Source organism: Triticum aestivum, chromosome 7A (genome assembly GCF_018294505.1).
Source record: "Triticum aestivum cultivar Chinese Spring chromosome 7A, IWGSC CS RefSeq v2.1, whole genome shotgun sequence".
Lineage (NCBI taxonomy): Eukaryota > Viridiplantae > Streptophyta > Magnoliopsida > Poales > Poaceae > Triticum > Triticum aestivum.
The window spans coordinates 152191689-152209310 of record NC_057812.1 but is presented as its reverse complement, the minus strand read 5'-3'; the positions used below and the strand labels follow the sequence as shown (position 1 = coordinate 152209310).

General features: G+C 46.1%; 1 protein-coding gene across 1 annotated transcript; it reads right to left on the bottom strand.

Annotated features, from left to right (window-relative positions):
* Nucleotides 1-13865: 13865 nt before the first annotated feature.
* Nucleotides 13866-17029, bottom strand: LOC123150018 (probable auxin efflux carrier component 1c). The gene is made up of 6 exons (XM_044569818.1): nucleotides 15666-17029; nucleotides 15322-15559; nucleotides 15132-15217; nucleotides 14868-15025; nucleotides 14491-14567; nucleotides 13866-14350 (listed from the first exon to the last, which is right to left on the bottom strand). The coding sequence occupies exons 1-6, from the start codon at nucleotides 16801-16803 to the stop codon at nucleotides 14284-14286; spliced, it is 1764 nt and encodes a 587-aa protein (XP_044425753.1). The 5' UTR covers nucleotides 16804-17029; the 3' UTR covers nucleotides 13866-14283.
* Between the last annotated feature and the right edge of the window lie 593 nt (nucleotides 17030-17622).

Sequence of the window (17622 nt, the reverse complement as noted above, 5' to 3'; positions counted from 1 at the left end):
ATCCATAACCAAATTACCCAATACGGATCTAAAGTAGGAGTTGCTCTTAAATTTTTTAAAGAAAAGGAACCTATGGTTAATGAAAAAATAGATCAAGATTCCACTAGAATTGATAAAATTGAGGATATTATTACCAACCTAGGGTCTGTCTTTTCTTCCATGAAAAATACTCCTTCTAATGCTAAGATTGCCAAATTGATGTATGTTCCTAAAAATAAGGGTGAAATTTCTAGTAAGGGAAATGCGGACCTCAAATCCATAAGTGTTCACCCCAACTTTCTCACTATCCTTAAGGAACCTTTTGTTACAAATGATTTTCTCGATTTCATACCTAGGAGTTTGATAATTAATAAAAAGAAAGAAACTCCTAGGAGTTATAGGCGCCTTATTGAAGAATTGCCTACCAAAGATGGCGATACCTAGATCTATCTTCGCTTTTATGCCTAGCTAAGGGTGCTAAACGATAGCGCTTGTTGGGAGGCAACCCAATTTTATTTTTATTCCTTGCTTTTTGTTCCTGTTTAGTAATAAACAATTTATCTAGCCTCTGTTTTGGTTTTGTTTTTTTGTTTAATTAGTGTTTGTGTCAAGTAGAACCGTCGGGAAGACTTGGGGAAAGTCTTTTTGATCTTGCTGTAAAAAAACAAAAACTTTAGTGCTTACGAGAATTGCTGCCATTTTTTATTGGAGAGTGCAATTTAGTTAATTCTTTTTTCAGATGATTAATAGATAAATTCCTCACGCCCACCAATTTATTTTAGAATTTTTTGGGTTCCAGAAGTTTGCGTTAGTTACAGATTACTACAGACTGTTCTGTTTTTGACAGATTCTGTTTTTCGTGTGTTGTTTGCTTATTTTGATGAATCTATGGCTAGTAATGAAGTTTATAAACCATAGAGAAGTTGGAATACAGTAGGTTTAACACAAATATAAATAAAGAATGAGTTCATTACAGTACCTTGAAGTGGTGTTTTGCCTTCTTTCGCTAACGGAGCTCACGAGATTTCCTTGTTAAATTTTGTGTTGTGAAGTTTTCAAGTTTTGGGTAAAGATTTGATGGATTGTGGAACAAGGAGTGGCAAGAGCCTAAGCTTGGGGATGCCCAAGGCACCCCAAGATAAAATCCAAGGACACCAAAAAATCTAAGCTTGGGGATGCTGACGGTGTCCTGGACTAGGGGTACTCACCACATCGTCTCCCGATCCGTTGGATTGGGCCGAGGACCCCATGGCTGTTTACTCATGGGCCAGTTCGGACAGCCAAAGACATATACGAGGAAGATTCCACAAGACTTGGTGATCAAGACAAGGACTCCTCTCCACCGACGTATTCGACTAGGACTCTTGTTATCCCAGACCTCTGGTATGTTATATAAGCCGAGGCCAGGCTAGTCAATAGATGATTATGACATTATTCATCATACCCTCAGGTTTTGGACCACAACATATGATCTCGAGGTAGATCAACTCTGTACTTGATACTCCATCAATATAAACAAGAGCGGGACGTGGGGTTTTTACCTCCATCAAGAGGGTCCGAACATGGGTAAACATCGTGTCCCCTGTTTCCTGTTACCCATCGATCCATGATACACAGCTTGGGACCCCCTACCCGAGATCCATCGGTTTTGAAACCGACAATGGTGCTTTCGTTGAGAGTTCCGCTGTGCGATCAGTAAAGGATCAATGACTCGCCCGCAGATCAAGTGCGACGCCGGCATCTTCGTCGCCAGCTCGACCGGTCACCTTGGCTCGACCGAGGACCGTGCTCCATCTCCGATCGTCATGTTCAGACGAGGGCCTTCATCAACATCAACTCCGATCTCTATCAAGATCATAGAGGAATCATCCATGAAGCTCGGGGGCTCAATGTCAACATTGCCTTCGGGCGACCGTGCTGTTTTTCCGAACAGAGAACTTGTATCCACTGACACCACCTCCTCGAGCATCGCTTTGACGATTCTTTTGGTGGAATTGTGCAGAATTGAGTCTACAATAACCATGCAAAATTTCGTCGAGTTCCGATAGAGGCATCTCCGGTAATCTACGATATACCGGAGCCCTGTCAAATCTGGACAGGAATCTAGATGAGTTTAGGGCGTGGTCTCCAGCACCTAGCTCGGACATCCTTTGACAGATCCAACCGTTGATCGGCTGCGGAATTTCTATATCTACCACCCCTCAAAATTTCAGCTCAATCCGACCGTCCAAACTCCGGGACCTTTCAAATAGTGTATCACTTTTCGGATCTGTTTTCTGCGCAAATACGGATCCGACCAGAATTCATGTTTCTTTATGAACGTGATATAGGACAACCTTTTTAAAGAAATTTTCTTCTATGGTATTGTGCGTTGTTTTTAACACGTGCCCATAAAATTTTAAGCCTTCTTTGAGGCACTCTTCATCATCGCGCTGGTGTCAAACCAGTCCGGTAACATTGCTCCACGTCTCCCGACCGGCGCTAGACAGATCGTCGCTTCATCGAGCCGAGCCTAACCTTATCGGATTATCAGCTCGGCAAGCCGAACAAGAGTTCAGCATCGCGAAGGATAAATCATCACCAACACCATCGCCCCACGGATTGCATGGGTCAGGCGCGCCGACATCGCCGCTCGGTCACTTCATCAATCCGGCATTGACCGCGTCACAAGTTATGACCAGCATCGGGATGGCCGCACTGTTGCTTTTTTCAAGTCGATGTCCATCACGCCGAACTGCTTCAACACCTCGGCTGACATGACAGCTCCAACGTCTCCTTACTACCCGCTCTGTCATCTCGGCTAGACCGGGGACTTTGCTATTTCTTCATCAATATATTCCGGTGACTTCGACATCACCAGCCGACCAGCTTCGTCACGATTAGCTGGACCGGGGGCTTTGCCTCAGCAAGCCCACCGTTGCCAGCATCGCCATGCCGTCGCTTTATCGCCCATCAGGCAATGGGTGTGCGGATCGAGTCCCAATTTTGAGAGTAACCTTTCTTCAAATTGCTACAACAGATAAACCAGGTGCTATTAATCCTAGTATATTTTCTTGCTTGGGCTTATTTTTTCCAAGGAATTGTTACTCTGGTTTGTTTCATCATATGTACACAGGTCTATCAAATGGTGGTCGCATTAACAATAGTCGCGTGGTGGTTCGGTCAGTTTCCGTATACAGTTCGGCGAATGCCGCATCCGGAACTCAGACCGGCCTGTGAAGTCAGGCTTTGCCACGCCTTCACCGCGTCACGCCGATTCCCTGCATCGACATTGACTTCGGCGCCAGGCCACATCTCTTTCCATAAATTATTTTTGCAAAAAGAAATTATCCTTTTTGGACCGCACTATTTTATGTGTGCAGGTGATCGACTTCGACTGTGTCACACGGTCACTTTGACAAGCCGACGTCGTTGTCCCAATCGGCTCGCGTGATCACCTTGTTGGTCGAATCGCCATACCGACATGTTCGGTTGCCTCGGGGACTTCAACATCACTGAGAGAGCTCTACCTCATTGAGTGTTCGGCACACGAGCCATATTTCTTTTATTACTCACTTTGCATAAATTATTAATTATACAACAGTTTTTTTATTCCTATTATCTTCGTCTTGCACTATTTTCTGTGCATGGGTAAAGGATTCGGGTCGGGCAGCGCTGACACCTCGGCGTACCGATGTACCACATCACCTCGGCTGGACCGAGGGCTTCGTCATTACTTCATTAAGCCACATCGGGGACTTCAGCGTCACACTATCGGCCTGCATTGGACGTGCTATGTCGCCACTCCTGAGTGTCGAGCTCTTCGCTCCGCCACCTCGGGACCAGCTTGGGGGTTGGGACCTTGTCCCGCCATAAGCTCGAGTCGTGCATCGACACCGAGCACATTAACCAGCTAAGTCGCTTCCATGCTTAAAACTTTTAGTTTTAAATTTCGTTCGGTTCGACCAAGCATTATGCTTTTTTGACAAAGAGTCATTTGCGAAAAACTTTGTTTGTCAAAACCTTGTTTGTTGCAAGCAAATTTAAATACCCCATTTATTTAGGGGCGCTTATTGTTTTCAATTATGGTCGGCACACAACGGAACTCATGAATACAAAAAATCTATTATACAAGTCGCATAGTAACAATGAGCAACTGAACAAAGGTATCGGTGGAGGTACTATTTTCTTCAAAGATGCTTCTTACACTTCGTTAGTAATATAGCATAAGTTCCCTGAGCGCGCTTTGTTTGTTACAGCCTTATGGCATGATTGCCTGGTCATCGGAAACACTGTCGATACTCTCGACAGGTGGAGTACATGACACTTTTCGGCCCTTGGCCGAAGAGGGAGAAGCCGATGGTCGGTTAAGACGCGTTTAAAGTTCGGGTGAACACAGATATGATATAAGTACTTTGGTACATACAATCATTATACATAAAATTATTTTACCCAAGTCACTTGGGGGCTCTTAAAATTTATATGAGTTGTTTTATAGTAAATGTGTTTTCTTATTGGTCGTTGCAAAGTCTTTTTCTACTGCTCCTTTTTTGACTCGAGTGTATGGTCAATAGCCGGATGGCCTGTCTTCTCTCTAAAAGCCACTCAAGTTTAATTTGCTAAACTGACCTCGGAGAATTACTCCGCCTTTGGGATAATGAGCTTGAAGCCGCAGGCTGACCCGCGTGAAGTCTTGAGACCGGCTGTGTCATGTTAAAGCACGACAGAAGCACAATTTTTTTCCAATTTTCGGATTGGCACCGAACACTTGATCTTATTCGGACATCAAGTTTTTACTGACGTTTTTTTGGTTTTCCAAGCTTATGGCACTTTTAAACTATTTGTGTGTTTTCAGCATAAGTCTCGCAGTGCAACGCCGGACACCTTTAGAGATTTGGCAAAAACATTCTCGAATATTGCTATATATGCATCGGTTTCGAATTGTGTCTTCGGTCAATAGTTGGGTTGCCCAGCTCCTGTGCTTGCCTCCTATGTTCCGCTTTGTTCGGCTAGGTGCGCAAAGGGAGAACCACTACGATTGTGCTTCTAGCTAGCATGGTTAACCGCCTCAGTGGAGAAAGTCGAAAACTGACTGTCACAATAAGCGCAAACTGGTCAGTGACCCGATGACTGTGTTAAACTATAAGATCGATATAGGTCACCCCGTGTTAAATGACAGGCCATTCATAACATTGGCCGAAGTGTTTACGGCTTGACCTCGACTGTCGCGGAACACTACCGGGGGCTAGTAGCTGGCCTCCCAAACTAAATCATCAATATTTTGCTCTTGCATTAGAGCTGAGGTTTCATGACCATGCTTAGCATGACAACCCAAAGAAAGGAACCGATAGCGGGACTATTTTCTTTGGAAGACATTTCTTATGTTAAATAGTAATATAACATATCTCTTTGCGTACCTTTGTTTATAAAATCGTATGGCCAGATTGCCTTGTTTGTCATAAATCTTTTCCCTCATAAAGGCTTTATAAAGTAGGACAAACACTCCTCGGCTACTAACCGAGAAGGTGGAAGCCGATGGTCGGTCAACAAAGTTTTGTACAATGGGGATCCGAGCATTAATGATGTAAAGTACTTGGATACATAGAATCATTACACATAATTTATGATTTTACTCTGGATATCGATCCTTAATTGGTCCACCCGTGCCCGCATTAAGGCTCGGGGGCTACTAGGCTTCGGGCTTATCATTTACTAATATTAAAGGGGCACATCGATCCCCTGATCTGGTGTTGCCACCCGACCAGTGTCTCGGGGGCTACTGCATTGGCAATCCAGTGCAGTAAATTTAAGTGCAATATAGCTTTTGAGGAGATTATGATCCTTAGGTTGGTAGGCCGCACCCAACTTGAGTCTCGAGGACTCTGCACACCGCTTTTTGTGTCCCGAAGTATTCTGCCGAGCTAGGAGTTGGTCCTTAGACTGATTTTGCAAATCAACCTGAGTCTCAGCGGCTACCGGGATCAGCGGTCTTATGTCATCCTTCAGGTGCATCTCGGGTTTTAGACCGATACACGCCTTGAGGGCTACTGGCTATATATCTCGGCAGAGAATAAATTGCACCAATCAAAAATATTGACAAAAAATAGGCCCATAGTCGGGGTGGTGCACCACCTCGGAAGCAGTCCGGCATAAAGCTCGGGCGCGAGTGGCTGGCCCCATAGAGAGCATTTCCGGCATTAAGCTTGGCTAAACTCTTTCTACTTTTTTGAACCAAGGTGATCTATGACACCTCGGATATAGTCCGGCGTTGGATCTTGGACATAGTCCGGCATTGGAGCTTGGACATAGTCCGACGTTGGATCTCGGATACATTCTGGCGTTGGAGCTCGGAAGCGGTCCGGCGTTGGTGCTCGTCTGCAGACGATACCTCGAATATAGTACGGCGTTGGAGCTCCGACGCAAGAGGACACTGCCGCCCTGGAACAACTTCAAACCCAAGTTGTGGCATAAAAATAACAAGGCATTGATAAAGGCCGAAGACTTAAAGGGCTCCTCGGATACCCGACGTGTGAGATCTTCAAATTTAGCTCGGCAATCCTCAAGATAGAAGATGTGAAGATTTGTTGAACCAGTTTTCAAGACCGACGACCGAAGACGAAGAATAGTTCGGAAGAACCAAGGAGCGTCCCCAACTTGAAGACTGGTTCAGGGGGCTACTGACGGTGTCCTGGACTAGGGGGTACTCACCACATCGTCTCCCGATCAGTTGGATTGGGCCGAGGACCCCCATGGTCGTTTGCTCATGGGCCAGTTCGGACAGCCAAAGACATATACGAGGAAGATTCCACAAGACTTGGTGATCAAGACAAGGACTCCTCTCCACCGACGTATTCGACTAGGACTCTTGTTATCCTAGGCATCTGGTATGTTATATAAGCCGAGGCCAGGCTAGTCAATAGATGATTATGACATTATTCATCATACCCTCAGGTTTTAGACCACAACATATGATCTCGAGGTAGATCAACTCTGTACTTGATACTCCATCAATATAAACAAGAGCAGGACGTAGGGTTTTTACCTCCATCAAGAGGGCCCGAACCTGGGTAAACATCATGTCCCCTGTTTCCTGTTACCCATCGATACATGATGCACAGCTTGGGACCCCCTACTCGAGATCCGTCGGTTTTGACACCGACAGATGCCCCGGAAGGCATCCCCTCTTTTGTCTTCGTTCATCGGTAACTTTACTTGGAGCTATATTTTTATTCGCCACATAATATGTGTTTTGCTTGGAGCGTCTTGTATGATTTGAGTATTTTCTTTTTAGTTTACCACAATCATCCTTGTTGTACACACCTTTTGAGAGAGACACACATGAATTGGAATTTGTTAGAATACTCTATATGCTTCACTTATATCTTTTTGAGCCATATAGTTTTTGCTCTAGTGCTTCACTTATATCTTTTAGAGCATGGTGGTGGTTTCATTTTATTGAAATAATTGATCTCTCATGCTTCACTTATAGGAATAATAAAAAACTTTCATACAAGTGCATTGAATACTAAGAGAAGTTTGATACTTGATGATTGTTTTGAGATATGGAGATAGTGATATTAAGGTTATGCTAGTTGAGTAGTTGTGAATTTGAGAAATACTTGTCTTGAAGTTTGCAAGTCCCGTAGCATGCACGTACGGTAAACGTTGTGTAACAAATTTGAAACATGAGGTGTTATTTGATTGTCTTCCTTATGAGTGGCGGTCGGGGACGAGCGATGGTCTTTTCCTACCAATCTATCCCCCTAGGAGCATGCGCGTAATACTTGGTTTTTGATTAATTGTAGATTTTTGCAATAAGTATGTGAGTTCTTTATGACTAATGTTGAGTCCATGGATTATACGCACTCTCACCCTTCCATCATTGCTAGCCTCTTCGGTACCGTGCATTGCCCTTTCTCACCTTGAGAGTTGGTGCAAACTTCGCCGGTGCATCCAAATCCCGTGATACAATACGCTCTATCACACATAAACCTCCCTATATCTTCCTCAAAACAGCCACCATACCTACCTATTATGGCATTTCCATAGCCATTCCGAGATATATTGTCATGAAACTTTCCACCGTTCCATTTATTATGACACGCATCATCATTGTCATATTGCCTTGCATGATCATGTAGTTGACATCGTATTTGTGGCAAAGCCACCGTTCATAATTCTTTCATACATGTCACTCATGAGTCATTGCACATCCCGGTACACCGCCGGAGGCATTCATATAGAGTCATATCTTGTTCTAGTATCGAGTTGTAATCATTGAGTTGTAAATAAATAGAAGTGTGATGATCATCATTAATAGAGCATTGTCCCAAAAAAAGAGAAAGGCCAAATAAAAAAAGAAGGCCAAAAAAAGGGGCAATGCTACTATCCTTTTTCCACACGTGTGCTTCAAAGCAGCACCATGATCTTTATGATAGAGAGTCTCTTGTTTTGTCATTTTCATATACTAGTGGGAATTTTTCATTATAGAACTTGGCTTGTATATTCCAACAATGGGCCTCCTCAAGTGCCCTAGGTCTTTGTGAGCAAGCAAGTTGGATGCACACCCACTTAGTTTTTTTTGTTGAGCTTTCATACATTTATAGCTCTAATGCATCCGTTGCATGGCAATCCCTACTCCTTGCATTGACATCAATTGATGGGAATCTCCCTAGCCCATTGATTAGCCGCGTCAATGTGAGACTTTCTCCTTTTTGTCCTCTCCACATAACACCCTTCATTATATTCTATTCCACCCATAGTGTGATATCCATGGCTCACGCTCATGTATTGCGTGAAAGTTGAATTTTTTTTAGATTACTAAAGTATGAAACAATTTCTTGGCTTGTCATCGGAGTTGTGCATGATGAGAGCATTCTTGTGTGACGAAAATGGAGCATGACCAAACTATATGATTTTGTAGGGATGAACCTTCTTTGGCCATGTTATTTTGAGAAGACATGATTGCTTAGTTAGTCTGCTTGAAGTATTATTATTTTATGTCAATATTAAACTTTTATCTTGAATCTTTCGGATCTGAACATTCATGCCACAATAAAGAAAATTACATTGAGAAATATGTTAGGAAGCATTCCACATCAAAAATTCTGTTTTTATCATTTACCTACTCGAGGACGAGCAGGAATTAAGCTTGGGGATGCTTGATATGTCTCCAACGTATCTACAATTTTTGATTGTTCCATGCTATTATATATTCTGTTTTGGATGTTTAATGGGCTTATTTATACACTTTTATATTATTTTTGGGACTAACCTATTAACCGGAGGCCCGGCCCAAATTGCTGTTTTTTTGCCTATTTCAGTGTTTCGCAGAAAAAGAATATCAAACGGAGTCCAAACGGAATGAAACCTTCGGGAGCGTGATTTTTTGGAACAAACGCGATCCAGAGGACTTGGAGTGGACGTCAAGCAATCAACGAGGAGGCCACGAGGCAGGGGGCACGCCTACCCCTTGGGCGTGCCCTCCACCCTCGTGGGCCCCTCGTGGCTCCACCGACCTACTTCTTCCTCCTATATATACCTACGTACCCTGAAAACATCGGAGAGAACCACAAAACCCTATTTCCACCGCTGCAGCCTTCTGTACCCAAGAGATCCCATCTTGGGGCCTTTTCGGAGCTCTGTTGGAGGGGGCATTGGTCATGGAGGGCATCTACATCAACTCCATGGCCCCTCCGATGATGTGTGAGTAGTTTACCTCAGACCTTCGAGTCCATAGTTATTAGCTAGATGGCTTCCTCTCTCTCTTTGGATCTCAATACAAAGTTCTCCTCGATTCTCTTGGAGATCTATTCGATGTAATCTTCTTTTGCGGTGTGTTTGTCGAGATCCGTTGAATTGTGGGTTTATGATCAAGATTATCTATGAACAATATTTGAATCTTCTCTGAATTCTTTTATGTATGATTGGTTATCTTTGCAAGTCTCTTCGAATTATCAGTTTGGTTTGGCCTACTAGATTGATCTTTCTTGCAATGGGAGAAGTGCTTAGCTTTGGGTTCAATCTTGCGGTGCTCGATCCCAGTGACAGAAAGGGAAACGACACGTATTGTATTGTCGCCATCGAGGATAAAAAGATGGGGTTTATATCATATTGCATGAGCTTATCCCTCTACATCATGTCATCTTGCTTAAAGCTTTACTCTGTTCTTATGAACTTAACACTCTAGATGCATGTTGGATAGTGGTTGATGTGTGGAGTAATAGTAGTAGATGCAGGCAGGAGTCGGTCTACTTGTCACAGACGTGATGCTTATATACATGATCATACCTAGATATTCTCATAATTATTCGCTTTTCTATCAATTGCTCGACAGTAATTTGTTCACCCACCGTAATACTTATGCTATCTTGAGAGAAGCCACTAGTGAAACCTATGGCCCCCGGGTCTATCTTCCATCATACAAGTTTCCAATCTATTTTTTTCAATCTTTACTTTCAATCTATATCATAAAAATACCAAAAATATTTATCTTATTATTATCTCTATCGGATCTCACTCTTGCAAGTGGCCGTGAAGGGATTGACAACCCCTTTATCATGTTGGTTGCGAGGTTCTTATTTGTTTGTGTAGGTAGGAGGTGATTTGCGCGTGGTATCCTACTGGATTGATACCTTGTTTCTCAAAAACTGAGGGAAATACTTACGCTGCTTTGCTGCATCACCCTTTCCTCTTCAAGGGAAAACCAACGCAGTGCTCAAGAGGTAGCAATCATCATCATCAACCTTCCTCCATCACCAATTTCATGATGCTCACCGCCGTGCGTGAGCAATTCCATCGTAGGCTTGCTGGACGGTGATGGGTTGGATGAGATTTATCATGTAATCGAGTTAGTTTTGTTAGGGTTTGATCCCTAGTATCCATTATGTTCTGAGATTGATGTTGCTATGAATTTGCTATGCTTAATGCTTGTCACTAGGGCCCGAGTGCCCTGATTTCAGATCTGAACCTATTATGTTTCCATGAATATATGTGAGTTCTTGATCCTATCTTGCAAGTCTATAGTCACCTATTAAGTTATGATCGGTTAACCCTGAAGTGACAATAATCGGGATACTTACCGGTGATGACCGTAGTATGAGGAGTTCATGTATTCACTAAGTGTTAATGCTTTGGTCTGGTACTCTAATAAAAGGAGGCCTTAATATCCCTTAGTTTCCAATAGGGCCCCGCTGCCACGGGAGGGTAGGACAAACGATGTCATGCAAGTTCGTTTCTGTAAGCACGTATGACTATATTCAGAATACATGCCTACATTGCATTGATGAACTGGAGCTAGTTCTGTGTCACCCTATGTTATAACTGTTGCATGAGGAACCACATCCGACATAATTATCCATCACTGATCCATTGCCTACGAGCTTTTCATATATTGACCTTTGCTTAGTTACTTTACCGTTGCCACTATTACAATCACTACAAAACCAATACTATTACTTTTGCCACTATTACCGTTACTTCTATATTACTTTCCTACTAAATACTTTGCTGCAGATATTAAGTCTTTCAGGTGCGGTTGAATTGACAACTCAATTGTTAATACTTGAGAATATTGTTTGGCTCCCCTTGTGTTGAATCAATAAATTTGGGTTGAATACTCTACCCTCGAAAACTGTTGCGATCCCCTATACTTGTGGGTTATCAAAATTGCATTCTATGTTTCCCAACAAAAGCAATATAGGGCTCTAGTGGAGCTATTCTACCAGGGAAACTTCTCTCCTAGAAGGGGAAATCGAAATCATCGTCATCACCAATGATCCTCTCATCGAGAGGGGGTCAATATCCATCAACATCTCCACTAGCACCATCTCCTCTCAAACCCTAGTTCATCTCTTGTATCTGATCTTTGCCTCAAAACCTCATATTGGTACCTGTGGGTTGCTAGTAGTGTTGATTACTCGTTGTAGTTGATGCTAGTTGGTTTATTCAGTGGAAGATCATATGTTCAAATTCTTAATAATATTTATTACCCCTCTGATTATGAACATGAATATGCTTTGTGAGTAGTTATGTTTGTTCCTGAGGACATGGGAGAAGTCTTGTTATAAGCAATCATGTGAATTTGGTATTCGTTCCATATTTTGATGAGATGTGTGTTGTCTCTCCTCTAGTGGTGTTATGTGAACGTCGACTACATGACACTTCACCATGATTTGGGCCTAGGTGAAGACATTGTGAAGTAATAAGTAGATGATGGGTTGCTAGAGTGACAGAAGTTTAAATCCCAGTTTATGTGTTGCTTCATAAGGGTTGATTTGGATCCACATGTTTCATGCTATGGTTATATTTATCTTAATTCTTCTTTTGTAGTTGCGGATGCTTGCGAGAGGGGTTAATCATAAGTGGGAGGCTTGTCCAAGTAAGGACAACACCCAATCACCGGTCCACCCACATATCTAATTATCAAAGTAACGAACGCGAATCATATAAGCATGATGAAAACTAACTTGACAATAATTCGCATGTGTCCTCGGGAGCGCTTTGCTTTATATAAGAGCTCGTACAGGCTTGTCCTTTGCTACAAAAAGGATTGGGCCACCTTGCTGCATCTTAGTTACAATTGTTACTTGTTACCCGTTACGAATTATCTTATCACACAACTATCTGTTACCGATAATTTCAGTGCTTGCAGAGAATACCTTGCTGAAAATCGCTTGTCATTCCTTCTGCTCCTCGTTGAGTTCCACACTCTTACTTATCGAAAGGACTACGATAGATCCCCTATACTTGTGGGTCATCAGAGATAGAGTGTACTAAGTGCATTGAACTTCTCAAAGGAAAATTAGAATGAGGTTTTAGATTCCTATGGAATGAGTAGCACAACAATGGGTTTCATAGGAATTTGGTGTCTCAATCCTATGATCCAAAGGGCTTAAAATCCTATGGAATGGAATCCTTCAGATTCCTATGAAATTCCTTCAATCCAAAGAAGCTCTGTATGAGAGAGGCCCTTAGCATGCCAGTTTAGACAATGTGTGTTAATGTTTTGAGAAAACCGTGGTTGAGGATGGTATGACCTTTTTTCGGCAAAATAATTGTTTTTTTCCACCCAATGTTTTATGGCCACATTCTTTTACGATTATATGGCTATGTATGTCGGTCATTTCTTGTGCATGAATCTAAATGCGTCTGAGCAATCATGAGGTGAATGTAATGCAATCCTAAAATAAGGTAGTGACTAGCTGGATGATACTCCCTCCATTCCAAAATATAGTGCGCCCACGCTTCCCGAGGTTGAACTTTGACCATAAATTTAACGAACGAGACCGACTGCGGCGGGAGAAAAAGTTACATAATTAAAAACTTCTTTCGAATACGAATTCACGGATATAACTTTTGCCCCCGCCGCAATCGGTTTTGATAGTTAAATTTACGGTCAAAGTTGAAGCACGCGGATAGAGAAGCACTACATTGTGGAATGGAGGGAGTACATTTTTCAACTAATTTAGTTTACATAATATAATATATAATCCAACAGGAATCTAATTAAGGTGTCAGAACGACCACATTAGACAAACATTCAAGAAGTTCCATCTACACCTCCTTATTACAATAATGTGGGATTTAAACATAATATATTCCCCTTTAAACATTTAAGCGGCTGGAGATTTAGGTACTCTGCCACAGAAGAAATAAATATCCAGATTCAATTGAGTAAGTCCAAATTATGTTTAGAGACAATGAACTTAATTATTGAGCGATTGATATTTCGGTTAGCAAGATGTTGATGCGTGAACCTTTGGTACCAAATTGGTCCGAGCTAGGAACATCATCAATAGCCAACACATTGAGAAGGATGTTCTGCTCATGATGTATTATCATCTTCTCCTAAAAGACGCTGAAATGCCAAGTACAAGTAATATATAGATTGATGGAGAAAGAAGTAATAAGGTGAACAAGAGCTCTAGCATTAATTTCATCAAATTGACATCCATTTTACAAGGCCAACCCAACCCAGCCAAGCCATCCTCCCTCCAGGAGGGAAAGAAACCTCTCCCAACACACCCATGGAGTACATACATCTTCTAAAAACCCCAAACCGGATTGATCCTCCTTTGATTTTGGCAGTCCTTTATAATTTACCAACAGCTGAAACTCTTGCCCTAAACATTCCTCCCCTCACCCCATCTGATCCCTACACCTAATTAAGAATCCTAGTAATTAGCCTCCGGCATGCACAAGCACGCATCATGTCCCCGGCAGGCGCGTGGAGCCGCTGCAGCCCCCCATGTCCCCTCCTCTGTCCGTCTGTCTCCTACGCCACGCCGGCATGCACGGTTGCGGCCCGGCCGTGTCCCCGCTAGCTCACAGCCCCAGCAGGATGTAGTAGACGAGCGTGATGGGCAGCGCGATGAGCATGCCGAAGATGACACTGCATGCACGCACAAGAGAACGGCGGGTGAGACAAGAGCGAAAATGCGCGCAGGCGTGGAGAGCATCTCCGCCCACGCCCGCCGCCAGATTTCATGGTTTTAACTAGTGGTAGGACGCGGGCTGGCCGCATGCACTTACGCCGTGCTGAGGATGTCGGGGTGCACGCTGTACTCCTTGGCGAAGACGAAGGGGACAATGCCCTGGGGCAGCGCTGCCTGCGAAAAGAGAACGAACCAGCAGCTTAGTAAACAAACAAGAACCAAGCTGTGCGTCGTGCGTGCGAAAGCGTAAAGCGAAAGCGGCCGCTTGCCGCGGTTTCCCGGCGCAGGGGGCAGGGCGGAGTGCATGCGCTCATGGCGTCCTATCGGCGTGCCCGCCCGGCCGGCCACTTGACCGGTGTTCCCCTTTCTTTTTTCATCGAAAGGCGGTTATTGTCAGTGTGCAAGCCTGTGTTGTACTAGTGTGTGTGCTCGGCTCGGTTGGTTTGGTTGGTCGGGCGTCGTCTCTGGTCGTACCTGCACGATGGCGATGTGGAGGAGGGTGCCGCGGAGGCCGACGGCGATGGAGGCGGCGGCCATGACGGCCGGGCCCGTCAGGAACCGCACGGCCATGGCGAACGTCGCCCGCTTGTTCCCGCACGCGATGATCCGCGGCTGCAGCGCCATGAACAGCCCTGCATGCATGCGCCACATGCAAATGTCAGCACCATTCTACTGCATATGAATGAAATGAACCATGGTTGGCATGCATGCATGCGAATGCAGAGCAGAGGAGCGCACCGAGGCTGAACATGGCCATGCCGAGGCCGGCGTCGGACAGGATGGCGATGGACTTCATGATGATCGCCGGCATCACGAAGTTCCACCTGCATGCATGCGTAACGGGTCAATTAACTGCTCGGTAACTGACGGATGCTCTAGCTAACCTCGCCGGCGGCGGATACTTAGGGAGGGAGCAGGGAGTGATTACCGGAAGCAGACGAGGGACCAGATGAGGCCGATGAGGCTGGAGTAGGTGTTGGGGTTGCGGATGAGCTTGCGCCACACCATGATGAGGATGAGGCGGGTCATCACGCTGGTCGGCGGCATCACCGTGGGCGCCGCCACCAGGCCCGCGGTGCCCTGCTCCGCCGCGGCCTTCTCGTCGCCGGCCTCCGCGTCCCTCTCCTTGTTCCCGAAGCTGAACTCGTCACGCTCCACGCCGTCCGCTGTGATTGATTGATCGGTTACCAATAACAGAGCAGATTATCAGCGCGGGCACTAATTAACTTGCCGAGAATGGCTAGGACAGTCGAATGGATTATGGAATGGAACCTTTGCGCGGCGAGGCGGCGGCCACGCGGACGTCCTTGGCGGCGGCGTCGTTGTACGCCTCGGTGCCGTTGCCGAACACGTCGGAGACTGGCGACGCGCTGGAGCTCCACACGAACATGTGCAGGTCCTTGCCGTCCTCTCCCTTGGCCTGCCCGTTGGCCGCCTTCTTGGCCGGCTTCTGCGGCGCCGCCATCGCGGGGTTGGGCGCCGGATACTGCCCGTACTTGCTGTTGTTGTTGTTGTTGCCGGCCTTGTCCTCCTCGTAGTTGGACGGGCGCGGCGTGGCCCCGGTGCGCACCACCGGGCCGAACGCGTCCCCGGCGGCGAAGTTGGAGCTGCGGCCCACCATGGAGTAGAAGTCGGTGTGGTTGAAGCTGGAGCCCCGAGGCGTGGGGTTCCGCGACGACTGCAGCGAGTAGATCTCGGCGTTGGTGAGGTTGCTGGGGCGCGGCGTGGTGCTGGAGAACCCCATGGAGCGGCGCGAGTAGATGTCGGAGCGGGAGGCGTTGGAGCGGCGCACGGTGACGTGAATCTTGCCGTCCTCCTTCACCTCCGCCTCCGTCTCGATCATGTCCCTCCTGCCGTCGAGCGACATGACGTCGGGGTCGACGGCGATGGAGGCGATGGCGCCGGCGGTGTCGGGGAACTGCTCGGTGATGAGGATCCTGGCGCCGCGGTACTCGAACATGAAGAGCATGAGCGTGTACCAGATGATGCACTGGAGCACCACGATCTGCACCATCAGGCTGCCGGACTCGTCGCCGTACATGCCCTTGAGGAGCGGGATGCCCATGACGAGGGTGTTGGGCAGCGTGGAGAGGGAGAAGAGCGTGATGGTCCACTCGAGGGAGCCGTTGCGGGAGAGGTGGCTCCAGAGGGTGAGCAGCGCGAGCACGATGAGCTTCTGCAGCGTGTCGGCGGCGATGAAGCGGAGGTTCATGGTGTAGGGGTTGTTGGTGGAGATGAAGTGGAAGGAGAGCAGCGGCACGGCGAAGAGCGCCACGAAGCGGTTGATCCCGGAGCACTGGTCCGGCGTGAAGATGCGCCACCACTTGACGGAGCCGTACGCGAGCATCATCGCCACGTACAGCGGCACCATCGCCGTCATGACGTGGTAGAAGTCCGTGCCAGTGATCATCTTGCCGTGCCGGCCGCCGCCGCTGCGCCTTCCTTCCTACTCTGTCACGGCGGCGCGGCAGGGGAGGTGTGCGGTGGCGGTGAGGTGAGGTGCGGCGTTGTTCAAGTGAAGCAGCGCTGGCTAGCTTGATTTATGGCGCGGGCGCGGTGGCCGCGCGGCAGGGTCGGCGAGTGTGGCGATCGGGGGGAGGCAGGCGGGGGAGCCAATGAGGGGAGGGGGAGTGGGCATATGTGCGGGGGATTATTTATACACATCATGTGGGCGTTCAACAGTGAACGGTCACGCAGCCCCACACCGGGAAGGAGAGAGGAAGGGGTAGCGGAAATGGGGATTGAGGAAATACCAAAAAGCAACCTCAAATTTTTATACCCCTGCAAATTGCACTACTAAAATTGTGTAATGCAGTACAATTTCAGAAAAATGGGGATGCAATTTTTGAGCCTTACAAGAACATACTTCAGAAAAAATGTACAAATGGATCGAAGAGGGATTAGTCGATGTCTCTGACGTGCACAAACCGATGGCGCACCGCGAGTTTAGCTCAGAGCCACATCCGCTCCGCGTCGCCGGTGTGAGGGAGTCGTTGTACCTATGGCCGGGAAGTTGTCCGACGGTGACATGAGATGTGAGATGTGAATGAAGATGATCTAAAGCACGAACTGTCGCGTTGGAGAAGGAGGAGAAGGACAAACTATGAGACCCAACCCCATGTTGATGGAAAAACATCGTTATGGGATCTTATTGATGTTGGGTTTCGTAGTAATTTCAAAAAAATTCCTACGCACACGCAAGATCATGGTGATGCATAGCAACGAGAGG